The 24,971-nt window shown below is 51.6% G+C and overlaps 11 protein-coding genes across 11 annotated transcripts; 6 read left to right on the top strand and 5 right to left on the bottom strand.

The window, feature by feature from the left end:
- Positions 1 to 1,752: 1,752 nt before the first annotated feature.
- J4E82_007913 (uncharacterized protein) lies at positions 1,753 to 3,458 on the bottom strand (the record flags this gene model as incomplete). Its single annotated transcript, XM_051734154.1, has 4 exons — positions 1,753 to 1,921; positions 1,973 to 2,421; positions 2,538 to 2,748; positions 2,812 to 3,458. The coding sequence occupies 4 exons, from the start codon at positions 3,456 to 3,458 to the stop codon at positions 1,753 to 1,755; spliced, it is 1,476 nt and encodes a 491-aa protein (XP_051586094.1).
- Positions 3,459 to 4,157: 699 nt separating this feature from the next.
- Positions 4,158 to 5,192, bottom strand: J4E82_007914 (uncharacterized protein; the record flags this gene model as incomplete). The annotated part of the gene is made up of 1 exon (XM_051734155.1): positions 4,158 to 5,192. The coding sequence occupies one exon, from the start codon at positions 5,190 to 5,192 to the stop codon at positions 4,158 to 4,160; it is 1,035 nt and encodes a 344-aa protein (XP_051586095.1).
- A 446-nt stretch (positions 5,193 to 5,638) lies between these two features.
- J4E82_007915 (uncharacterized protein) lies at positions 5,639 to 7,381 on the top strand (the record flags this gene model as incomplete). The annotated part of the gene is made up of 3 exons (XM_051734156.1): positions 5,639 to 5,768; positions 5,965 to 6,943; positions 7,006 to 7,381. 3 exons carry the CDS (start codon positions 5,639 to 5,641, stop codon positions 7,379 to 7,381), a joined length of 1,485 nt encoding a protein of 494 aa, XP_051586096.1.
- Positions 7,382 to 7,441: 60 nt separating this feature from the next.
- J4E82_007916 (uncharacterized protein) lies at positions 7,442 to 8,836 on the bottom strand (the record flags this gene model as incomplete). Its single annotated transcript, XM_051734157.1, has 1 exon — positions 7,442 to 8,836. One exon carries the CDS (start codon positions 8,834 to 8,836, stop codon positions 7,442 to 7,444), a length of 1,395 nt encoding a protein of 464 aa, XP_051586097.1.
- A 422-nt stretch (positions 8,837 to 9,258) lies between these two features.
- Positions 9,259 to 9,606, top strand: J4E82_007917 (uncharacterized protein; the record flags this gene model as incomplete). Its single annotated transcript, XM_051734158.1, has 1 exon — positions 9,259 to 9,606. One exon carries the CDS (start codon positions 9,259 to 9,261, stop codon positions 9,604 to 9,606), a length of 348 nt encoding a protein of 115 aa, XP_051586098.1.
- Positions 9,607 to 10,065: 459 nt separating this feature from the next.
- On the bottom strand, positions 10,066 to 11,391 carry J4E82_007918 (uncharacterized protein; the record flags this gene model as incomplete). Its single annotated transcript, XM_051734159.1, has 1 exon — positions 10,066 to 11,391. One exon carries the CDS (start codon positions 11,389 to 11,391, stop codon positions 10,066 to 10,068), a length of 1,326 nt encoding a protein of 441 aa, XP_051586099.1.
- Positions 11,392 to 11,884: 493 nt separating this feature from the next.
- On the top strand, positions 11,885 to 16,785 carry J4E82_007919 (uncharacterized protein; the record flags this gene model as incomplete). Its single annotated transcript, XM_051734160.1, has 4 exons — positions 11,885 to 12,083; positions 12,172 to 15,754; positions 15,805 to 16,384; positions 16,435 to 16,785. 4 exons carry the CDS (start codon positions 11,885 to 11,887, stop codon positions 16,783 to 16,785), a joined length of 4,713 nt encoding a protein of 1,570 aa, XP_051586100.1.
- Positions 16,786 to 17,476: 691 nt separating this feature from the next.
- Positions 17,477 to 18,539, top strand: J4E82_007920 (uncharacterized protein; the record flags this gene model as incomplete). The annotated part of the gene is made up of 2 exons (XM_051734161.1): positions 17,477 to 17,813; positions 17,884 to 18,539. The coding sequence occupies 2 exons, from the start codon at positions 17,477 to 17,479 to the stop codon at positions 18,537 to 18,539; spliced, it is 993 nt and encodes a 330-aa protein (XP_051586101.1).
- A 3,022-nt stretch (positions 18,540 to 21,561) lies between these two features.
- J4E82_007921 (uncharacterized protein) lies at positions 21,562 to 22,275 on the top strand (the record flags this gene model as incomplete). Its single annotated transcript, XM_051734162.1, has 1 exon — positions 21,562 to 22,275. One exon carries the CDS (start codon positions 21,562 to 21,564, stop codon positions 22,273 to 22,275), a length of 714 nt encoding a protein of 237 aa, XP_051586102.1.
- A 558-nt stretch (positions 22,276 to 22,833) lies between these two features.
- Positions 22,834 to 23,637, top strand: J4E82_007922 (uncharacterized protein; the record flags this gene model as incomplete). The annotated part of the gene is made up of 1 exon (XM_051734163.1): positions 22,834 to 23,637. One exon carries the CDS (start codon positions 22,834 to 22,836, stop codon positions 23,635 to 23,637), a length of 804 nt encoding a protein of 267 aa, XP_051586103.1.
- Positions 23,638 to 23,843: 206 nt separating this feature from the next.
- J4E82_007923 (uncharacterized protein) lies at positions 23,844 to 24,804 on the bottom strand (the record flags this gene model as incomplete). Its single annotated transcript, XM_051734164.1, has 3 exons — positions 23,844 to 24,440; positions 24,491 to 24,697; positions 24,754 to 24,804. The coding sequence occupies 3 exons, from the start codon at positions 24,802 to 24,804 to the stop codon at positions 23,844 to 23,846; spliced, it is 855 nt and encodes a 284-aa protein (XP_051586104.1).
- Between the last annotated feature and the right edge of the window lie 167 nt (positions 24,805 to 24,971).

Genomic DNA, 24,971 nt, shown 5'->3' on the forward strand with positions numbered 1-24,971 from the left:
AACAAAGATCTACCGAGTCGCGGTTCTCGGTGTTTCGTGTAATCTCGACAATAGCCCAGGGAAAGCACGCCAAATCTGAAGCAGCCATAGTTCTTAGCTTTGTTGGATCACACTTCAGTAAGGCCGTGGTTGGCGACGAGATCACCCCCTCTGTCTTCCGAAGCTCACTGAGAACTGGAAGCGTAAAATTTTCGACTCCGGGGTCGAAGCGAAGTTCTTTCGCCAGTTTGGAGGCGGGATCGATGATTGGAAATAAGTAAGCAAGATCCGGTTTTGGGTCATTTCGCACTGGTCTCGCCGAAGCTTTTTTCGATGGGCATTCGTTCCAACGATAGTCCTGATGGCTATCATAATATCAGTTTGAGATCGAATAGGTGTTGCAGTGTAACTCACAGTTCCCACCGATAAAACAGGTCTCTGGATATAGTCAGCGAAGAGGATTTGGAACTATTACAAGGATACATGCCTGTGCTTATCTTCAGTGTCATGGACCTCTGTGTAGGTCTTAAAGAACTCCGCTCTCAGGAAAGACACCCAGTGAGCCTCTGTTGCTTTCACCCTGCGCATTTCAATCGCCATGTTCTTGACTCTGCAACAATCGTTAAGTACTTTGAGTGTCTCGCTTTCAGCTACCGAAGTCTCTGTCCTGAAGCCTTTTCTGGAGTGATAATGACGAGGTTTCAAACTCCATCCTGGCATCAGCGCAGCTTCTGCATCGTATCCAGAACACTCAAATTCCTCGATTTCGTGCTCGAACATATCTCTGGTGAGTTCTGGAATTTTTGTGTGTACATATTTCATCTCATGGCGTATGGGCTGTAGCCACGTAGGAAGATCTTTCTTTTTGTAGACATAACCGTCAAAGAAAAGGTTCTCATCTTCTAATATCTTTCGGGTCAACGGAGGTTTCCAGGTATGTTTAGTCGTCGATGGCATATCTTGCTCTCTCTTGGGGATTGATCGTAAGTACTCAACGTCAAAGCAACTGTGGTATCGCAAGAAAAATACTCGACAGTACTGGTTCGCTACAGCCATTTTGTAATCGTCTAGTTCCTTCTGTGTAGGCGTACTGGGATGGAAGATTAGGATGCGGCGCAGCATTTCGATTATGCGAGGCTGAAACAGCGTCTGCAAAGCACTTGCCAGTCCAGCCTCCGGGCTTCAGCCCCCACGCTGCAGGAGTAACACCATCATTGTCAAAGTTGGCATCGCGTCCATCTCGCCGAAACCAACATCATCCATCGCGCGCTTTCCAAGCTCAAATCCAGAGTTTCAAAACGTGGGGTTGTATCATATCGAAGTGGATAATGGAGGATGAGGTACGGCTACGGGAAGCCGCCTTCCCCTCCCGTGGCCCTTGCGCCTGGTGCTAACTTCTTATCGAAAATGTTCCCTTGATGTAACGCGATTCCGAACGCGACGAAGGATTCCATGGCGAGAACAGCATACTAAGGATATCTCGATGCATACGGTGGTTGGGATACGGGCTGATGGTGGTGGTAGGTGCTAGTCGGCGACGTTTTGACATCCCACGTCTGATGCCCTTCAGAACGCCCACTATCACTGCAATCGCGGTCGTCGGTTCAATCTACCCAGTGGCAGTATCACACAGATCAACACACGTAGGAATCTTGAGGTTTCGTTACGGCCCGGAAGTGTCACCTGATAGCGTAAGGGCAAAACCAATTCGAAAGGTATCGCAATATCACAATACACTACAACCTGCACCGCATGTCTGTGCTTGCAGCAGATTTACAGAGTGTAGCGGAAAAGGAGACCGGGTCCATTGGCAACGCCCTCCAGGCCCACAACCTGATCCGACTTCCGATTCAGCTTCTGCAGCCAGAAACGCAACACCAATGACGCGGTTGCGCAGCAAAGGAGTGCCACTGTCAACACGATACAGCCCATGCGATAGAGACTGCGTTGTATCGTTAGCAAAAGTTCACATGGTATGGGCTGTTATACTTACGGTGCGCTCCATGCAGGGTACAGATAAGCGGTAGCGATGTTTGTCGCATTCGACACAGCAGTTGCCAGTGCAAGTGTGACCGCTCTCTTCGCCTTTGGCCGTGCGACTGTTGCCGAGACCCATGGCAGAATCAGTTGGAAGGCGGAGAAAGACCCCATAGCCTGCAGAAACATGGCAAAGTAGCGAGGCCCGGTCTGATATGTTGACATGGAGATGATCTGACCAACCGCGGATATAACGCATGCGGCCACGATGTGGAAGCAATGCTCCCCTGAACGCCCGGAGTGCCACGAGTTCAGGACGGAGAAAATGAATGCAAGGAAGTAGGGAGGTGCAGTGAGCAGAAGTGTCTCCACGCGGGGGAAGCCGAGAGTCTGCACGATAGAGGGGAAGAAGTAGGTGAAGCTCATCGATACGACGGCGCATGTCTGGATGAAGACAAGAAGCGGCTAGAGATGGAGTCTAAAGTTAGCAACACATACGAAGACAAGAATTCTCGAGATCGATTTACGGCGTAGACCGTGGTGTTCAGGGAAGAAAAACATGAGGCAGAGAAGGTACGTACCACTTTCGGGTCGGAGAACGCCTGCTTGAGCCCAACGAACACGGAATCGTTCACTTCATCTGCCACACCATCGTTTTCGCGATTGAGTCGCCATTGTGCCATCGCTGTCTCTTCTGGTGACAAGAAAGGCGTGTTCGAAGGATAGTTCGGCAGAAGAGCATACCCAGCAAAGGCCATGATGATCGTTAGGGCTCCTTCTAAGATGAAAATCCTGGAGATGTGGGAGTACGAAGTCAGTGTATGTCTCACATGCGTCTGTATAGTCACGACTTACCAGCGCCAACTTGGATAGCCACCAAGTCCTTCCATGCCATCGACAATACCTGCTGCGATCAACCCACCAAAGGCAGAAGAGAGGGTATATCCGGAGTAAAAAGTAGCAATGCGGCTTGGTAGCTCTTTTCGTGTATACCAGCATGAGAGGAAGAAGATGCACCCAGGAAAGTAGGGCGCTTCCGTTACACCAACTAGGAACCTGAGCGCAACCAGTCCAGCGTGGTTTTGCACAAAGCCAGTGGCACCAGACACGACACCCCAAATGATGACCACTGTTGGCAGATACAGCCTGGGCCTGAAGATGGAGAGAAGCATGTTCGATGGTATCATCATGGAGATGTAACCAGCCCACAATACCATCACAGCGGTTTGATACTGCACATCGTCGATGCCCAGTGTCGCCTCCAGACCCCCGAGGCGTGCATTAGCAATGGCATTTCGGTCGAGCACGTTGAGCAAGAAGAGCACGATTAGAATAGGCAGGGCTCGAAAATCGATTTTCCGCACGAGTTTCTTTTCGAGAGCTTTGAGTTGATCAGGTGTGTGACCGCGTAGGATCTCCGGTACTGGGTTGCGAGACTCATTCGTTGCTTCGACGTGCTCAAATGCCAGGTCTTTCTCGAGAGAATGCTTTTCGACGTCCATGGCGATGATAGAGCGGCGCGAATGGTGAAGAGGGTAGTGAGGCACTCTAGAGCGGAAGTGTGGATGGCGCTACCCCACAAACCTGGGGTAGCCACTTCTTATACTAGCCTTCCAACTCCCCATATCACGTTGTGTTAATCGTCAGCATTATCGAGTTTAGTATGGCACGGGGTGCGGGGATTCCCGCAGTACGACATATCTTCCGACCGGGTAAGATCGTCCTTGTGAATTACAGTTGTCGTGGTCAGCCAAGGCTAGAGACCACGGCGTGTTGACCGAGATGTACTCGAGACGAGGCCTTGTGGTACACCATCGGCTCCTGGGCGAGTTAGCGATGATGTTTGCTGAGGGAACTGAGGGGAGGTCGGGGGTTGTGCCGATCACGGTTATTCATGTAGAGCCGGTGCATTGTGCCAACATGCAGCACATGCAGCACGTGCGTCTAGTCACGGTCTGTGGATATGTTTACACTGCATGCAGCAGACACATTGAGAAGGTATGAGATCATTGGTGTTGACCAAATCGCAACACGCTGGTTCAGTTATGGAAATAGATTGTTCTGATAACGAAACAGTTCATGTGATAGAGATTATGCATACGTATCGAAGCGTGCTGACTGACTCGAGCATAATCAGAGTTGACACATGATCTTGAGATGTGAGATATTGATGTTTTCTAGCTATACTACAGCGCGCAGCATCACGCTGCTACTTCAACAGCATTCACCCGTACATTCTCAACCTTCTGGCTCGTTCTCTCGTCCCCCCTCACACTAGCCTTTGGCGCCAACCCGTCCACATAATCCCTTACAATCTGATCAAACCCAGTATCTCTCGCAAACCCCAGATTCAAAGCCTTCGCATTGTCGAATTCCGCAGGCCAAGAATATAGTATCTTCTTGAGTGTAGGCTCGTCCTTCATCTCTAGCAATGCAAGCTTATCGTTACCACCTACCCTAGCAAGCGAATCCATCATGTCCTGCACTGAGACTCCAATGCCAGGGAAGTTTAAGCAGCGGTCGAACTTTGCGAGGCGGTTGATATCGAAATCTGTAGCCGCGTAGACTAGATTCTGGACTAGAATGCGAGGAGAACAGAGCCAGTGTCGCCATTGCTTGTCTTCTAATGGAATAACGCATTTGATGCCGTTCATCGGTTCGCGAATCATGCCACTGATGAAGGAACTCGCTGCAGCGGTTGGTTTTCCTGGCCGTACCGAGACCGTAGGGAAGCGAAGTGAGATACCATCGATGAAGCCGCGCCGTGTGTATTCAGTAATGAGGTACTCGCACATCATCTTCTCCGCACCGTAACTCGTCTCTGGTGTCGGCATTTGAGATTCCGTGACAGGTAGTGTGACGGAGTTGTTGTATACTGCCTGACTTGAGGCGTAGATCACTCTTGCTCCTGGACATGTCTTCCTGATGGCTTCGAGTAATGCGCGGGTTGCGTCAAAGTTTGCTTTCATACCCAGCTCGAAATCAGCTTCGGCGCCTGAGGACATGATGCCGTGGAAGACATAGACGGCATCTATGTCTTTGGTAACGACGGAATCTGCTTCCGTACATAAGTCTGCCTTGATGGCTTGTGCCTGACTCCGGGAACGGGCGTCTGGGATGGGCGGTTCGATGATGTCGGTCAGGATGAGAGAATGCGCGCCCTTCTCGTCATCGAGAAGCTTTTTCGCTACGAGTTGGCCGATGAAGCCAGCGGCCCCTGTGATAAGAATACGCATGATGTTTGTGAGAAGATCGGATTGGTATGAAGTCAGAAGTTTATTTTGTTAACGATATGCTATCAGAGACAACTATGCCGAATCACACTCATATACCGCACGCGCCTGTCATCGGAGCGGTATCTCGACCGATTGCGCGGACTCGGAACGCAGACATTGCGCTCGCGAGACTTTCTCCTCTCGGTCTCCAATATCCGTAGCTGTCAGGTGCCTGGAAGTGGTGGTGATGTCGGCCGCGGTTGCAGATGTTGGAGGCTCGTCGCTCCCAGCGAGGCATCGGAGTTTCCGCCGGACCCACTCCTCCGCAATCAGCATCGGTAGATCAGCCAGCGAGGTAACTTCCGCCGCCAATTGACAGCCTCGCATAGATTACCAACGTTTCCGATTTGAGTTGTCATTTTAGTTCAATTGGCATACCGACACTTCTTGACAAGACCTCTGAAGACATGGCAGAAAAGGCTGTTTCTGTAGAAGAAATCAAAAAGCATGCGAGTGAGCAGGACTGCTGGATTGTGGTAGATGATGTGGTATGGGACATAACAGAATTTATTCCCAGTCATCCTGGCGGCAATGAAAGTAAGCAATATCTACCTGTGCTTGACAACGATTGCGAACTATGTATCGGCTTCTTGAACAAGCAGAGCTAGTCCTAGAGGCTGTCGCGAGAAAGAACAGCACGTTTGGAGTATCCATTAGTGATACTTGTGTTGTTCAAGAATGTTTTAACGCACTGAGCAATACCGTTCAAGGGAACCATGCTAACATTATTCAGTAATAACCAAACACGCCGGTCTCGACGCCTCGCTAACCTACAATTCCGTTCACTCGCCCACGTTGATATCGAAGACCCTAGATTCCAGTAAATGTATCGGCAAGGTGTCCTCCTCCACACCCTCCTACGATCTCTTAAAGCCACCGCCAACAGAAGCCACCCAACCGGCCCTCTCGATTGCTTCTAAACCCCCATTAGCCAGCCTAATCAACAGTCATGACTTCGAGGCCGTAGCTGAAAAGGTTCTCGGCAAGAAAGCATGGGCCTTTTACTCGAGTGGTGCAACAAACCTCGTGACGAGAGACGCGAATAAGAGCATGTTTGACCGAATCTGGTTCCGACCTAGGTTATTGAGGAACATTCGTCATGTTGATACTAGCACGAGTATGCTAGGACAAAAGGTCGAGTTACCATTTTTCGTAAGTCCGGCTGCAATGGCGCGATTGGCGCATCCAGATGGGGAATTGGCATTAGCGAGGGGGTGTGAGGGCTATGGGGTGGCACAGTGTATTTCGACAAACGCATCGTTTACCATCAAGGAAATTACTGGGAGCGTACAAAAAGATTCTATACCGTTCTTCTTCCAACTTTACGTCAACAAGGATCGCAAGGCTTCGGAAGCTCTTCTCAAAGACGCAGAAAAGAATGGGATCAGGGGAGTATGGTTTACCATCGATGGGCCTGTACAAGGCAAAAGAGAAGGAGATGAGCGTGTAAAAGTCGAATCAGCAACGTTCGCCAAAGCAGCGATCAGTGGGGCAGCAGCAACAAACGATAAGAAGGGAGGTGGTCTGGGTCGTACAATGGGCGGGTATATCGACGACACTTTCAACTGGGACGACATCGCCTGGCTCCGCAAAGCCACAAAATTACCCATCGTTGCAAAAGGTGTCCAAACAGCCGAGGACGCAGTATTAGCTATGAAACACGGGTTAGACGGTATCGTAATCACCAACCATGGAGGACGTAATTTAGACACGTATGCTAGACTCCTACATCCAATGATCTGCATCAACTGGATATTGTGCTGACATCTCGTAGCTCGCCACCCTCCCTACTGACGCTTCTCGAAATCCGCCGCCACCACCCTGAAGTCTTCAGCCACTTGGAAGTTTACCTTGACTGTGGCGTCCGACGTGGAACAGACATAGTCAAGGCTCTATGTCTAGGAGCAAAGGCTGTTGGTATGGGTCGTCCATTCCTGTACTCGTTGACATACGGGCAAGAAGGTGTGGAGCACTTTATCGATATTATGAAAGACGAGTTGGAAACGACGATGCGGTTACTGGGCATAACATCGCTCTCGCAATGCCATCCACGGTATCTCAACATAGGCGATGTGGAACATTTGATTCCAAAGAGTTTGGAGTCGCCTCTACCTGAGATACCAGAGCGCGAGCTGCGGGCGAAGTTATGAGGCGTTTATGGAGGGCTCATGGTTGGGGAGGTGTATAAATTCTGGCCTTTGGTCATCTTCCTACTTCCAACTCAGAGTGTTCTGATCAATACCACTCTCCTTTTTCATCGCACTTTCCTTCTGATACTTGGAATCCAACCCCACTGCCTTCAATACCGCAAACCTCACGTGGTCAACTCCCAACCTTTTTCCTTCCACCATCGTCTCCGCACTAACTCCCAATACCTCCCCCAGCGCACCACCACCAACCGGCGGCTGAATATCTGCTTTGAGTTTCTCCATCGCCTTCCTAAGTTCCTCGATTGTACCCTTCGGACTCAGACGCCTCAGCGCCTTCCCATCATGCCGCCTAATCTCCTTGGCATCAGGAATGTAGATTCTGTCTAGCTTGGATAGAATGACTTGATGGCTGACCCCCGCCAATCGTAACGAAGCAAGCAGCGAGCGGTCTTTATCCTTGATCCCATGCTCAGCATCGATCAGAACAAAGACCCTTCGCAATTGTTTCCGATTCGTAATATACTTCATAATCTCTGCTCCCCAGCTAGCCAAACTCCCTTCTCCATACCCCGGCATATCAACAATCGTCATACCTCCAATCCCCACAATCTTCTCTCTCCCATTCGGCGTCGTCTTCTTAATCGTGACGCCGTTGCCTGCCCCGACGCCATACAGGTTCATCGTCTTTGTGAAACCGGGGGTGGACGAGGTGCGGGCTAAGAGGGCCTTTATATCGGCACCCACGACGGCGTTGAGGAGCGAAGACTTGCCGACGTTGGAGCGGCCTACGAAAGCTACTTCTGGCACATCGGATTCGGGGAACAGGCGGAACTGGGCGACGCTGCGGAGGAGTTTTGCAGCGCGGCCGTGGGTGTTGAAGAAGGTGTTTGCGGTGGTTTTCTGGGCGATTGTGGGAGGGAAGGTGTCCCAGTACCAGTTGAAACCCTGGAGTTTGTTTCGGGCAAGTGATTCGGCAGTGACTGGAGTCTCGGTGGTTGGCTGCGACTTTGGTTTTGTGCCTAGGGGTGCTGAGGGTGGAGATGGTATCAGCTCTGGCTCAAGGTCCTTTCCCTTTCGCTTCTTTCGAGATGCTGGTTGTGTAGCAAGTTGTGATTCAAGCTGTGACGACGCATGCTTTCCTGCTTGCCCAGTCTCCAATCGATCTCTGGATTTCCGCCCCGCTTGTTGTGGCACTTGTGCCTCAAGTTGCGATAATGCGTCCCCCATTGCATCTCCTCCTGCTTCCACATTTCCCATCTCCTGACGGATTTCTCGCCTGATCCGTGCTGGCAATGGTGCAGTTTCCACGGATGCAGCTGTCGAGGATCCATGTATTCCTGCTCTTCTCCGCATGCGTCTCTCTCGCATCGACATCTGTCGCGGTTCCTCGTTTGTCACGTTCGGTTTTTGCTCTTCGTTCAACTCCAGATGGAAATTACTCCTTGTCTTGCTCATATGCAGTGTACTCCTTGTGGGCGATGTCACCCTGAATTTCGCCCTGGCATCCCCATTCCAATGCTTGTGTATCCGTAACCTCGCGTTCGGCGCATCATCTTGAGATGCAGTATCGGTGGACTGCGGGCGCAATTGCGGACGTGTGAGGAGTGTAGAATGTTGGCGCGATAATCGTTGTATGCAATCCCGACATACATAACGCGAATTCGGCGGTAACTTATTCATCCCGTTTTGCACCAGAAGTTCTTCTGGGTAGCTGGTGGTGGATGATGGAGTTCACGCTTGGTCCAAGCGTTACAACTGCCATCTTTTCGCCGCAGCACTTCCGCAGTGGACTTCTTCAACACCCAATCTCGAAATCTACTGTCGCTCCACAATTACGTATAATTCCGAATCAATTCGCTCATAATAAGACAAACAAAATGGCACAAACGCCCACCCCCCAGATCCGATCCATATACCGGCGTCTCCTCCGCGAACTCCCCTCCACACCCCAGACAACGCGCACGCAGCACCAAAAGCTCTCTTCGCCATCAAAACTCCAGCAACGGATACGTCAAACACTCTCCCGACCGAGCCCAACCGGAAACGCCCAAAGCCAAATTGCGCAGGCGGAACAGTTTATCCAATACGTACAGGCGCAACGCACACATTCAACGTTGCTCGAGCGATATAACCCGGGTATGGGCATGACGGAAGAGGAGAGGGTCAGGCTGAGCGCGAGGAGGGTAGGCATTAACTTGCCGGTTGAGTATCAGGAGGAGAAGTGAGGGGTTAGCATATACTGTAGGATGTATTTGCATGTGGTGGGGGATCCTGTAAATTATATTGGTTCTGTTGGAATGACAGGAAGGAATGATGCGCTTTTGAATGAACGAAACCAGGGCAGAACAATGGGGGAACATGCGCATCACGACATGAAGACGGAGTGGGACGTGGATACGATACATGGACAGACTAGCATAGACTGGAGTGTACAGATGTATTAGAACTATGCAATAAATGCAAGACCACAACGTCTACAAATCTATAAATTCGAGAGTAATGCCACCTCTTACAAACCAAAGTCTGGCAATAGTCTCGCCAATGAAGGGTATGCTGCTTTTAGTATAACAGAACTCCGTATTCGCCATCTCCTTGCGCATATGGCGCGTATTTTGGTCTATCCTCTCGATAGTTTCATGAATGCCTCGCGGATTATCCACCACAATATAGCACTACCGACAGGCTTAGTCTTCAAACTTGATACCCTTTCCACCGCTCGTATCGATCATGCCGCCCCTGTAACTACCCCTCTTTCCCTTGTTCTTCTCCTTGGTGAATCCCTTTCCCTTTGTAACAATCAACTTGGCGTGCGCGCGGTCGGCGTAGTCGTAGGAAACGTAGGCGTTGCTAGCGAGCTTGGGATCGACTTTGACGTCGGGCTTGATGCGCTGGAAGCGGTTTTCGACGTGGCTGCGCTTTGACTTGGGCGCGTCGGCGGAAGGAGAGCTGGCTTTGCGCTTGTTGGAGGAGGGCGCGGGGGAGTTTGCAGGGAGAGTGGCGGAAGAGTCGCTGGCGGAGGTCTTACGCTCGAGGGCGGCAGGCTTCTTCTCGTCGTCGTCGCTACTGCTGTCGGATGAGGAGTCGGAGTCGGACGAGCTGTCTGAGGAGCTATCGGAAGAGCTGGAGTCGCTTGAAGAGGAGGATGTGGAAGCTTTCTTGGCGGTCTTCTTTGTTTTCTTGGTCTTGGCTGGCTCTTCGTCGGAGGAGCTATCAGAGTCGCTGGAATCGCTGGAGTCTGAAGAGTCTGAAGAGTCTGAAGAGTCCGAAGAGCTCGAGGCAGACGATGATGAGACCGAGGCGGCCTTCTTGCTCTTCTTCGCCTTTGTAGTCTTCTTCTCAGCTTCTGATTCGGAACTGCTGTCGCTAGATGAGTCGCTGGAATCGCTGTCTGAGTCGCTCGAGGAGGAATCGCTTGACGCATCGGACGAATCAGAGTCAGGTAGGGGTACGTTCGCAGGCTCCTCTTCGGAGCTGCTATCGGAATCGCTAGAGTCGCTAGAATCGCTGGAGGAAGATGCAGAAGAAGACGAGACCGACTTGGCCTTCTTTGCCTTCTTGACTACAGCCTTTGCCTTGACTGGCGCGCTTTCCTTCTCAGATTCGGAATCAGAGTCGGAGCTGTCGCTGGAGGAGTCGGAACTGGAGTCGGAAGAGCTTGATGAGCTGGAGGCATCCTCCTTGGCCGGTGCCTTGTTCGCAGCAGTCTTCTTGGCCTTCTTTGGCTTTGCTTCAGCCTCAGATTCGCTGCTGGAGTCGCTGCTGGAATCACTGCTCGAGTCGCTGCTGGACGCGCTTTCCTCGTCAACGTCCATTGGCTCGGGCGCATTCTTCACAGCATCCTGCAGAGACTGCGCAAAGTCCTCGAGCTTGCTAGCAGCGCTCTTCTCTCCCTGCTGCTCGAGGAAGTTCTTGATCACGTCAAGCGGAGCCTCGACGTTCTTGGTTGCAGATGCCTTCTTCTGCTTCTTGTCGGCGCTCGACTTCTTCGAAGCCTTCTTGTCGGAAGCCATTGCGCGTGATGTGTTCGGTGAATCGTGTAGTAGTGCGGTGTGGTGAGGGTGTTGAGGTGAAAGTAGCAAATGCTGGACGAGAAAAAAGTTAGGGCAGGCAAGCGGAATGGTTCAGCGCCTCGATGGCGCTAGACTGCAAGCGTGATCCCTGTCCCGCGCGCCTGCCGTCTCATATGGAGTACACGACGCCAGACGTCTCTCTCCGCACAGTAACTCATGCAGTGCTTTCACCCCAACCACACATTCTTCCCTCGTGCTGCGCATTGGTAGCAATTCTCCTGGGCCTGCCGCATTGACGACCCGATTGCTACACACCGCCGCTCCCACTCGTTGACGCCCTACCGACCAGGCATCGCAAGACTCATTTCCTACCCTTAGCGATTCATGGCAGCTCCCAGAGGACCTCTCGCTAGCGCCCGGCGGCAGTAATCGGCGCACCTTGGACGCATACGTCAAACCACCAGACCGGTCTCATAGATAGCCTCATACCAAGATGGAGGGGAGGCCACGCAACTACACCAATGGCGCGGGGGATCCGCGAGCTCCTGCACAGCGTCCACCTGGCAGCTCGAGGGGCGCTCCTTCTGCCACGAGCTCTACGCCCTCGGGCATGTCGCGCGCCGAACGATTCGACGACGAGCGAAAGAGAATCACCGAGAGCTGCTTCTCCAAGACGGATGATTCAGGCCAGCGTACGTCTCCATCTGCAAACCCGTACCCGTCGGGACAAGTCCCTGGCGTCTGGCTCGGTATGCTGTAGTGCAAGCTAACACGCGCCAGTCCAAGAGTCCTACATCACCCACATCCGCGTCCAAGAAGATGGCAGCTACCCCCAGTCCCCTCCCCCACCGAGTTCCGCTCCGAACAACAAGAAGGCCAGAATCATCATGATCTCCGTGCGAAACACAGGCAGAGTCAAGCTGCACAAGGCCAGGGAGAATGCCAATGGTACCTTCTCCATCGGAAAATCCTGGCCCATGGAGGAGCTTTCGGCCGTGGAGAACTACACACATCTTGTTCCCGCTAATGAAGAGGAGACACAGCGCAAGCTATGGGCTGGAGAAAAGGGATTCACCGTGACGATTGGCAAGCCGTACTATTGGGAAGCTGGTACCGCGAAAGAGAAGGAGTTCTTTATTGGAAGTATGGTTAAGATCTTCAACAAGTACACTAAAGGAGACTTTCCCATCTTGACCGGATTCAACGTGACGGAGCTGAACAGCCTGACCAACGGACAGCCGCAACTGGCAACACCAGAAGGACGAGCCGCATTTGCAGCTGGTGGCCAGGGAGGCCAAAGCCCAGCGCAAAGACGACCAGGGCCTCCAGATCAAAGGCCTATGCCTCCAAAATCGCCTGGCCCACCCCCGAGGAGACCCGGAGAATCTCCGCCTATATCGTCCGAGGCTCTTCCGCCTGGAGCAAACCCAAACTTCCGCAGACCTCCAGGAGCGCTGGATGGCCCAAGGAGACCGGCACGACCAGACGATGCGGGTAGACCCAGCACCGGGGACAATGCCCGTAGGCCTATGCCATTTGCGCCGCTGAATTCAGTTCAAGCTGCACCGTCTATGCCCGATCTTCGCCAAAAGCGGTCCATGGACCCAAGCATCCGCTCTAGGCCTAGCGGTGATAGCATCCGGCCTCGTCCTGGCCAAGCACCCAGCCCTCTGGCACCAGTACCCCAATTCGCGTCACGGAATCTCACACCACAATCCTCAACTTCAGAATTCGCTAGTCGACCGCGAACACCGGACTCGGGTAATCTCCCAGCAAGTCTTAGTCCAGGACGTGGACTGCCGCCACGTGAAGATGCACAGTCTCAGCGATCAGAGAGATCCTTTGATGAGCCTTCGATGGATGGCGCAGCTCCAGGTATTGCGCCACCAGACCCACGCAGACAGAATGGGTACCCCTCCCCTAGGAGAGATCCGTCGCCCAGGGGTCTCAGACCTGGGACGGCCCAAAGCGCTGGAAGACCTGGTACTGCACAAAGCAACACCAGTTCAAACTTCACTCGAAATGATGACATGCCTCCAGAAGAACCTCCCCAGAGGAGGAGGCCGCTCATGGAACCCCGTCCATCCAATTTGTCACAACGAAGTGTTGATAGCCAAGGCGCAGAGCCACGTTCGGTTTTCCACACGCCGTCTGGCTCACCTGCTCCACCAATGGAAGTACCACCACGGAGACGACCTCAGGAAATACCGGAGAGATTGAAGCCTGTTTCTCAGGAAAACATCGCACCTCCTGCAGAAACACTGCCTCCGCCATCACAGCCTACGCCACCCCCCACAGCACCACTTCCGCAGGTACCGACAGCGCCATTGCCACAACCACCCGCACCAGAGGAAGTAGCGTCACCAGTAGCACCGGTGCCTGTAGCACAACCGACTACGCCTGAGCGGCCTGCACCTGTCGAGCGCACCAACTCGATGCCCCAAGAGTCAGGGGACGAAGGATCGCAGCGCCCTGGCCTCGGACCGATGGTCAAGAAGACAATAGGCAGCGACAGTCCAGCAAACAGGTTCCGTAAGGCCGCAGCAGCGGCAGGTGCATTCAAGCCTCGTGCTGGCGGAGCTGCTGCGAAACTCTTCAATAAGGAGACGAAGACATCCGATGAAGCAGATGGTGTTAACGCTGTGTTTGTGCCTCAGCGGCCAACACCTAAAGAAACCCCCAAAGAGGAAATTGAGAAGAAGCTTGAAGAGCCTCCTAAGCCTATACCAGAGACGAAACCCTTGGAGCCACTGCGTGTTAGCACTGAGGTAGTTCCATCCGTGACAGTATCTGGCCCGTCCACCAACACTGTGGGTGGCGCTGTCCAAGAGGTCGAAGAGCAACCTGCCCCACCGCCTCCAGAAAAGGCAGCATCAAGAACTGTCGAGCCCGAGCCGGAGGTTCGCCGAAAGAAGCGCAGGTCTAATCAGCAGATTGTTAACATATCGAAACTCGGCATAGATCCTAGCATCATCGATGAACGGGGTTTGGAGTTTGAGAGTATCTTGTCTGAGCTTGGATGGGGAAACAACGAGCTCTCCTCCAAGCACATTGAATCTCTGGAGAACGATATCAAACGCGAAATTGCCCGCGTGGAAGCAGGGAGTTGGCTCAATCATCTGGAGCAAAAGGACGATCGCGTGGAGGCTGTTGAGCGCATGTTAGACCGCGCCATCGCAGAATGCGACGAGCTTGAAGGTCTACTTACCTTGTACAACGTTGAGTTGAGCAGCTTGAACGATGACATCGCTTTCATCGAAGCGCAAAGTCAGGGTTTGCAGGTGCAGACTGCGAATCAGCGACTACTGCAACACGAACTCCAGCAGCTGGTCGACACTATTTCAATTACTTCTGACCAACTGGAGCCCTTGAGACGTGCTCCTATAGGTAAGATCAATGGGCTGAAGGATATTGAATCTTCCTTGGTTCTACTCTACAAAGCGCTCATCACCATCGACCCTGCGTTCGTTGCTGGAGCTCGTTCAGGTACAATCACCAGTGGACCCGGGTTTGGCAATAGTGACTTGGCAACAATGCAGGCTCTGCAAGAGAAACGAGACAGGTACCTTGGCGAGGGCGCCATGTTCTTGGATAGGTTGAAGAAGCATATGGATATCACATTCGGTGCAGCTTTCCTGTCGACGAAAGATGCACTTTCGAGACTTGATCAAGGCTCTGAGCCATCTTTAAAGAAGAATGTGGAGGCACACGACGCAGGTCGAAGCGAGTTGTGGATGTTGAGCCCGGTCATGCTTTTCGCTAAAGAGATTGACAGGGCTGCATGGGACTCACTACTCCGAATGTACCAGACGCAAGCAGCGCAGTTGTACCAACAGGAAGTTCGTGACAATATTCTGGCATGGAGACGGTTTGCGAGGAAGCCGACTGGCGAGGAACAAGATCTACTCTTTACCGCGCAAGAAAAAGAGCCAGAAACAACCACTAGTACTTTGGGTGCGGCAAGGAAGCTGACCGTTAAGCGGAGTCAGACCCTAGCTCGTGGCCTGAGATCAGCTTCTGGGGAGAAGGAAGGCAAGGCAAAGCCAGCCGCTCAAGATGGCAAATTCTATGCTTTCAATGTTTTCGCTAGGGTGCTGGAAGACACTGGCCCCGTTCTTTTGACGGAGCAGAACTTCATCACCGAGTTCTTCCACGCCACTTCAACTGATTCGCTCGACTTCCCAGAGGCGGTGCAAGCCGCACCCCCAGAAGCCCGCCGTGGACCGAACCTCTGGATACGCAAGCAGTTTGAGGCGGACCGAGCCATGGCAAAGCACGTGACAGGAGTCATGGAGGAGATATTCTCCTTCTGGCCGGCTGAGATACAGAGCCTTGTTGACTGGGCTACAAAAGCCGATCCTTTGTAAGTTATAGCTTTCATGATGATGTTTCAGCCCCACTAACCGTCTGCAGGCAAGGTGTAGGCATACTTTGTGCGGTCGACCGCAAACTCCTCGACATCGAAGAGACGAACCAAGATTTCCTAACAAGGAACCTACAAAAGATACATGAGCGGCTGCAAGGCCTATTCAACCGTTTCCTAGACGAGCAAATCCGCGCGATCGAAGACACAAAAGTCAAGATAAAGAAACGCAAGGGCGTAATCTCCTTCATGAAGACCTTCCCCCATTTTTCCATTGCAATCGAAAACATGCTGCCCTCTGCTGCTGAAGGTGGCGATCAGTTGGAGATCCGACGCATGGTCAACGACGCGTATAGCCGTATCAACAAAGCCATGTTTGAGAGCTTGAAGGTCATTGCGAAAGAATCCCCTACTGTCATGGCAAGTCAGGGCCAGGGTGACCCGGAAGACAAAGAAGCGCTCAACTACCACATCCTGCTTATCGAAAACATGAACCACTACATGGAAGAAGTGGACGCGCGAACCGTGGCTGTGTTAGACTTCTGGAAGAGCAAGGCGAATGAAGAGTACAGTGAGCATATGAGTCTCTATGTTGATGCGGTTATTCGGAGACCGCTTGGGAAACTTTTGGTAAGTAGTCCTGGTTGTCTCTATGCTGTGAGTATGTCTAATGAACGCAGGAATTCATCGAATCAACCGAAACCCTCCTATCTCAACCCGGCGCCTCCCCACAGGCGATCGCCCAGCGCTCTTCGCACTCGCGCTCCGTCTTCAAAAAGCTAGTGCATTCGCATGACGCCAAGGAACTCCGCAAGGGTATCGAGGCCCTCAAGAAGCGCGTTGACAAGCACTTTGGCGACGCGGATGATCCCAACATTAGTAAAGACTTGGTGTTCAAGGTCCTCAAGGAGTGTGAGAGGTATTACGAGGGTGTTGTGGAGAGGATGGCGGCGATTAATCAAGATGTCTATGGTGGAGAGGTGGAGATTGATTGGGGGGTTAAGGAGGTCGAGACTGCGTTTCGGAGATAGAGTCTCAGAAAGAGCGGGAGTCGACACCTTTTGGGGATGATGGGGTGATTGGGAGGGGAAGAAGGGGGTTGAGTTCGTGTTGTGCTGTTGCTGGTTTTGTTGGCTTTCTTTGTTAAGGACCTTGTATATTGGTGGGGTTGGTGGATGCCGTTTATGATTGCATGGCTGGGTATAACACTTGCATGGCGTCTTTTTCTTCACATGCAGCGCAAACCCATCAGCGAAGATCATCGATATGCCTGCCTCTGGGCTTCCTCACATGCACAATTCTTGCCAAGTCAGATCTTCTTGCATCCGTTTGAGACCACAACGATGCAGTACGTCAACACATGAATTCTTATGCACGTAAGCAGGATCTCGTATCTTGAACCCGAGTCCGCCGGCGTCCGATCGCACCGAGCTCTTATGCACTGTACGCGCTATCCGGGAGCTTGAGCTTCGTACCCCTGTCAAGGTGGAGAATAGGCGAGGAATGACGGCATCGATCCCAACTACGAGTCTAGATCGCCAGACATTTTGGTACAACGGTATGCGCCGGATGCACCGCCGAAGAGTGTATTTGTTGGTTAGGCTTCCAGGATGTCCAGATGCATAAAGTAACAGATGTATTGATCTGCGAGTATATATCAATGCTAGAGTCCCTTGAGTAACACGAGCTTCGTGTCTTTTTTTTTAAGTCCAACCGCCCACTATGACACTCCTCCAAACCCTCCTCCGGGCAACCGCATTCAAGAACCCGCTTCTACGCACCCTCGTGCCCTCGGTCGCACTCGCATATGGTATCCAAGCTGCCGTTGCCGTCCCCTCCATTGCTGCGCAGACAGAACGTTACTATGACCTCTCTGGGAGCCTCACATACCTGTCCTGTACAGCGCTTAGTCTAGTCTTGCCTTATATGCGCGCAAGAGCCGCTGGGACGGTTACAGGAGGGACAACCGAGTATTTCAGTAGCCAGGGATTAGGACAGGGGACGTGGTGGTGGAGACAGGCGCTGTTGAGTGCTGCGGTGGGGGTATGGGCAACGAGATGTGTGTGTTGTCTTGCTCTAAATGAGTAAATTAGAAACGAAAAAACAGAAGTACTAATGATGATATGCAGTGGGTTCCTACCTCTACAAGCGCATCCAAAGCGATGAAGGAAAGGACAGCCGCTTCGATTCCATCCGCACCTCACCACCCAAATTCTTCGTCGCCTTCTTCGCGCAGGCAACTTGGGTCTCGCTGTGCACTCTCCCCGTCATCCTAGTCAACTCCGTTCCACGATCTGCATACGCAACCTCGCTGCTCGGCAAAGCCGTATCTTCAAAACCCTACTTGACCGATATCCTCGGCCTGGCCATCTTCGTCTTCGGTCTCACATTCGAAGTTGTCGCCGACCGCCAAAAAGACGCCTGGGTCCAAGGCAAGAAACAAAAGAAGCACTCGGAAGAGTTCTTGACACATGGCCTGTGGAGCAAGTCTCGGCATCCGAATTACTTTGGCGAGGCGACGTTGTGGAGCGGTATTGCGATTGCGGCGGCGGGTTTGCTGGTTAGGCAGCCGGCGCAGGCGGCGCTGGGACTGAGTGGGGGGTTGGGCGGACAGGTACTGGTTGCGGGTATGTGTGCGGCCAGTCCGGCTTTTGTGAGCTTTTTGCTGCTCAAAGTTAGTGGGGTGCCGTTGAGTGAGAATAAGTATGATGAGAGGTATGGTGATCGGAAGGATTATCAAAAGTGGAAAAGGGAGACGCCCATGTTTGTGCCCAAGATTTGGTAAGCTGGGACTGTTGGAGCGGGTATCTTCGCGAATTACCAAGAATGATGTATTCTCCGTTTCTGTTGAGTACAGATATGTTGGTTATGGCTCCACTGAAAGTTATCATACCAGCGCTTCGTCTATGCCTATCCTCTAGATCTCTTGTTCTTGCCTAGAGAAAGCTTTGACGGCTTGTTTTAGAGACTCGTTAAACCTCTCTTGCCTTCGTCTCTCTTATTATCGTTCTTCTTCTTAGGTTCCTTTACGATTAACATAGCAGTCTTAGAGAGGTGTAACAGGCTTAGGGACGTAGACAAACTTAATCGTGACAATAAACTTATAATAGCGGTTTAGGACATTAAGAGCTTTTCCTCTAAGCTAGCAAGTTCTCTATAGGTTACACTAAAAGCCGCTAAGGTCTCCTGGACATCCTTTTAGAACAAATTACTTATACCTACTATAATAAAGCCTGTCAAGACCTTCTTAGACATAGATAGGGAACCTAGAAGTCTACGATACTATAAATCTTTCTGGAATTTCTTCCCAGAAGCTAACGTAGGCGGTAAACTAGGGCATGTTGTTCATGTACCCATTTGAGTTTTCTATTGTATACGGTGATGGTATACGCAACATCCCTACCCCGACGACTTCGATTACTCAGCGTTATAGAGCGACAACCGGATTGAATCGAGCACACTGAATCCGAGCTAGGAGAAATATCTATGAACCTCTAGCTTGCGCAATAGGCATGTCGGTGATCGATATAGGCATTGCGTCGCCTGGATCCGCATCGCGCTTTCCATCGTAGCTAAATGACCACCGCTCCACAAGAGATACATCCCACAAGTCCCATCAATACTAGAATTCAAGCACGTACTTACACAGTAATACTGGAGTCTTAGGTCTCTGCGCGTCCGTCTCGCATTCTCTGGATTCAATCCTTAGGAGCATTTTCTACGTTCTGCAAGGCTGTGTGGTCCATAACGCCAGCTTCCACAAGCGCTTTAACCGCATAATGTACCCAGGTCTGACAATTCCTTATCTCTACTCTCTTTCGTGGTCTCCCGCTGGAAGTAGCTACGAGACTTGGTCCAGGCGGCTCTACTCCAAGCACAACTTCTTCAAGTCTATCTCTTGCGATCTTGTCAACAGACCAACTTCCATCCACTTGCGTGTCAGTAACGTGCTCGTCTGCGGCGTCGCCCAGAGGCAGCAGCTGATACCGCCAACCGTCTGCGCCGACTTTGTAGTTGCGTTCGATTTCTACAGTAAAGCCAATGGCTGCGTCGCCGGTCGCGTTTAGGTAGGTTCCGGTGCCTTGCAGATCGGATGAGAGGTGGGGGATCCATAGACCCCAATGCGCAGGGAAGAGGGGGGAGTTGAAGACGACAAGACTGATGGTTCGTGGCATCGTAGTGGTGTGCATGTGGAGAGATGGAGACATAAGGCTGGTTTGGCGTTTTGGTGGGGGTGGGGCGTTTGTAGGCAGCCACATCAGTGGCAAAGCATCAGTTTACCAAGGCTTGAGAGATTTCCTAGAACCAACAGCTACAAAAGTAGTTGAAATAATAATCATCATGTCGGTCCAAGAACATTGGCAAATATTGGGCTTCCCATTCTTCGCCAACACGAGCCGTCGAACGTGCCTTGCAGTACTCCCAGTATGCCGGATACCAACCCGACTGATGCCAATCTATAGTCGACACGATGCGGGGATTAGGTCCAACGGAGACTAGTATGTTACTGGGATGGAGATCTGCATGTGTGAAGACGATAGAGTCTTGGTCTGGGAGGTGGTGTCGAAACCTATGTGGTGGTTGAACACCAAAATCTTTGCTCAGACCAAAATGAGTTGTAAAATAATCATGAAACGCTGATACGTTTTGGAAAGGTCCAGAGGTTTTTGCGAAGCTAGAATCGAAGATGACATCTGAAAGCGGCTGTCCGCCAATATGGCCTGCATGGTAAGTCAAAATCTTCTCATCAAGAGCTCTACAATTATCTACGTCAAGAACAAAGCACGTGGCCAAAGCAAGCTTTATTCTCCTTTGAGCGCAGAGATATTGGCTTACCGACGAATGGACTCTTAGCATTTTGCTTCAAATTGCGCCATGCATCAACCATATAACGTAGTTGATGACAGACCGCCATTCTGTCCTCTTTTTTCATGTTGTCCCAACTCTTTTCTAATGTCGAACCGTTCACGAGCTCCATGTAGATGAATACCTGCCCATCGTGTTCGCGCCATCCAAACACCTCTGGAACCGGTACAGTATCAGGAAGCAACCGACGTAAGGCTAGGAGACACTGGCCTCCCGCAATCGTAATCTCCTCTCCATATTTCACCAGCAAACCGAGATCTTCGCATATTACCGGTGGTGGTCGACTCCTCAACCACGCGTTTTTGTTAGTTGCCTTGGCGATCCCCTTTACCTTTTCCGGTGATGGAAGAGTACGCGATTTTCCGTGATTTCGAAAGAACGAAGAGTTATGGAAAGTGATATTCCGGTCGAATGGGAGCTGTGAAGGATTGATACTGGAGGCGCTAGCGTCCATGGTCTCTAAATGGCTAAAAGAAGATACTTGAATGTTCTGGGGTTGATGTAGGTTACAACATAGATTCGGTATCAATCGAATAATCAGTTCGTATAGAGTATCGAGGTTGTAGCGTCGATGGGAAGGTTGGAGCAAGGCGCACTTGTACCTGCCTAGCGTGGCTGAGTCATTACAACCTTGGTTCCCTAGCGATCTTGTCGCATCCACCCAACAATTATGATGATTGACCTGCTACTGAGTTTGGTACTCTGGAGTACTGGATTGGATTTTCTATGATGTTAATGGCAACAATCACACTAGCGCCCGGCAGAACCTGTATACGCTATAGACGCTCACATCGGCGCAATGTAGGCCGCCCCACCATCGTCCAGAACATGCAGTCATACGAAGATCTGCGCGTTTGACTCAACCTTTTTATTAGTATTTGAAGACAACTACTTCGCGAGCTCTCATCTCTTTAGTAACTTGCCAAACACCTGGAAATAAAATGTCTGATTTTATGGATGACGAGCGCCTTGGGCGGGTAGTACTTACATCGCCTGCTAAACCCCCCAGCAACGACATCAAGCTCTCTGGCCAGTACGCAACCATCGTTCCAGTACATCCGGATCATGCGGCAGAGTTGTACGAGCTCATTAAAGGAGATGACAACGCATCGCTATTCGACTTCATCTTCGACAAGCATCCCAAGTCCCTCGAAGAACTCCAGGCTAGCCTCGCAGTAAAAGCAGCAACAACGCATCCTTGGACCTACACAATTCTTCGAAACAACCCGCAAGATGGAACATGCAGGCCAGTAGGAATGGTGGATCTGATGCGTATGGATCTTCCAAACCACGTCATTGAGGTTGGCAATATACAATACACACCCGCTTTGCAGCGCACACCCGCCGCCACGGAGGCCATGTATTTGCTCGCCAAGTATGTGTTTGAAACTCTTGGGTTCAGAAGATATGAGTGGAAGTGTAATAGCCTCAATCATCCGTCGCGTCGAGCGGCAGAGCGATTGGGATTCAAGTACGAGGGTACGTTCAGGCAGCACATGATTGTCAGGGGACGTAATCGCGATACCAATTGGTATTCTATCCTGGATTCTGAGTGGGATTATGTCAAGAGCGGTTTGGAGAAATGGTTACATCCTGATAACTTCGACGAGGAAGGGAGACAGAAGAAGACGCTACAGCAGTTGAGGGAATCGTAGTCCAACACTTTGTCTTGTAGCATGGGTCGTAGATCTGAACCCATAGCAACCCCTTCAGACGACATTGAAACCTAAACGCGTTATTAAAACTCTTGTTGAGCCTATGTATTGCCTTGTTCTGTGTCAGTGTTGTGTACCTGAAGCCTTTCCTAAAGGGACAAGTCCAGCCGAACCGCTTATATTGGGATCTTTGCATAAACCATAACACCGCATGACTTGTTCAAGCGAATTTCCATACTGGGGAAATATGCCCCATAGGCGGGCCAAGCCGGATACTAACGGCAATGACTCACCGTCATACCTCAATAGTTCATAGATCCAATAGCCATCGCGCCACTTCTCAGGCAACAGTAAGACCTAGACGCGATATCACACTTCTTGTTGACATATCAATGGTCAAACAAGAGACAGCTAGTGCTAGTAAGCTCAGAAGAACCGGGCTCAAGAACACATCAAAAGTCGCCATTATCTGGATCAACAACTTGACCATGAGTGCGACTTCTTTCCAAACCTTGCGCAAAGTTCACCGCAGTCTTGCCAGCAGATAATCAGCATACCATGTCGTCTCAGCCACTAAACGCCCAAGCACAACGCCTCAGAGCCCTCCACACACCAGGCAAGCCCCTCGTCTTGACAAACGTCTGGGACGCAATAAGTGCAAATGCCATCGCCGATCTTCCCGGCACAAAAGCGCTCGCAACAGCCAGTGCCGCCATCGCCGCCGCATCTGGTCTATCCGACGACGATCTGACCCTCACCGTCAACATGCGTGCTGTGGAGTCGATTGCCAAAGTAGCAGCTGCACACAATCTCCCGCTGACCGTGGATCTGCAGGACGGGTTCGGCGACGAGCTAGAGGAGGCCGTGAGACGAGTTATTGAATTAGGTGGGGTGGGTATCAACCTTGAAGACTACGGGCGCGAGATCGACGGGCTGTATGGTGTTGAGGAACAGTGCAGTCGTATACGTCGCGTGATGGCTGTTGCTCGCGATAGTGGCGTGCCTGATTTTGTAATCAACGCACGGTCAGATGCGCTATTCGCGGGCACCGGGATCGAAGATGTTATTAAGCGCGGGCAGGCGTATCTAGATGCTGGTGCCTGGAATGTGTTCGTTTGGGGTGGACCAAGCAGGAAGGGCTGGGGTAGGGATGAAGTTGGAAAGGTATGCCGGGCTTTTGATGGGAGATTGAATGTTATTCTGGACAGAATGAGTGGGAATGGTCTGGCAATCAAAGACTTGGAAGACATTGGGGTTGCGAGGATTAGCGTTGGTCCCCAGTTGATGCGTCGGACGGCGGTACTGTTGGCGAGTGAGGCTCAAAATATACTTGATGGAAAGTCTAGCGCGGCTGAGCCGTGACGATAGGGTGTTGGTGTATCATTTTAGTTCGTGAATTAGTCTTCGTCCGTTGCACAGTCGAAGATACACAATACACCACCATGTAGTACTTAAGGAGTATTCCCGACTATCGGTCTCTGCTTATCACTCTGATCCCTATGAGCTACTGTACCTCTAAGAGCCGTCAGAGAAATCCCAGCCCGCCACCAGTCACCATAATCTTCTCCTCACTGCTCCGTCTTCCCTTGCTCTGCCTTGCCCACACCCGCCTTCACATCCGCTCTCTCCCCTAGAATCCCCATACACCAACACACAGCCTCCTTCCACTCACTCTGCATCTCTCCATCATCCAACATCCGCTCTCCGACCATCTCAGGTAGTCCCTTCATAGCCCCCTCCCTGAAGAACCACCAGCTAGGCAAGAAATTCAACTTCGCTAACGCAGCCAATTTGAGCGGCGAAAACATGGCACTGTACTGACAGGCGCGGGCTAGCAGAGGACCGTGGTTGAAGGCAACCTGCCACATTGTGTGCGCGATGGCGTCGATATTGGAGGAGAGTATAGGAGAAGGGGAGGTGGGAACGAGGTTGGGGTGAGTGGTGAGAACGTGGTGGAGGAGCTGCGTTGTTGGGGATATGGGCGCGGCAGAAGGAGGTTGTGACGAAGTCGTTGTTGCGGGTTCTTGAGCGGGACTAACAATAGGTTTCGCCGAGGAGATTCTTCGTTTCTTTGGTGGTGGGAAGGATTGGGGGTGTGGGTGAGTGGTGCCGTTGTCTGCTGCCTCGGCGTTGCCCTGGGGGTATACTTTTGTTGGCGACAGTTCCTGTAGTAGTGTCAGTCCTGCTTTCAAACTTCTGGTATATTTGGTCTCACCTCATCCTTCCTCTTGTCGCCTGCCAGGATGGAACCTTTTGCAGCAGTACTCTCCCGCCGCTGCTGACCAACGACGTTTGGCGAATCCCGAGATGTCGAGTTCTTACGTTGTTGCTGTGCCGTGCTCGTAGCTTGAGAAACAGATACTTTCCGCTGTTGCTGTGCTTTCCCAGAGCCTTTTGAGCTTGGAGACGAAGGTACAGGACCCTAGTTTTGTCAGTACATCGTTGCTTGCTCCTTTAGCATCCGAAATCCCGGCTCACCTTCCTCGCTGTAGGGGTGTTCGGCCTAGGAGCCATAGCGATATCCGACATCCTGTTATTTTGAAAAGCTTATTGGGTAAGATGGTGAAACAGTCAGCCAGAAGGTTGAAAAGGTTGACAGGACGTGTAGAAGACGAAAGAGATTGGTGTTTGCGAGAAGCGGTTTGAGTAAGAGGAGAGGTGAGATAGAGTAGTATCAAACGCGGAAACACAGAGTG

Source organism: Alternaria postmessia, assembly GCF_024291825.1.
Source record: "Alternaria postmessia strain BMP 2775 chromosome Unknown scaffold_58, whole genome shotgun sequence".
Taxonomy (NCBI): Eukaryota; Fungi; Ascomycota; class Dothideomycetes; order Pleosporales; family Pleosporaceae; genus Alternaria; species Alternaria postmessia.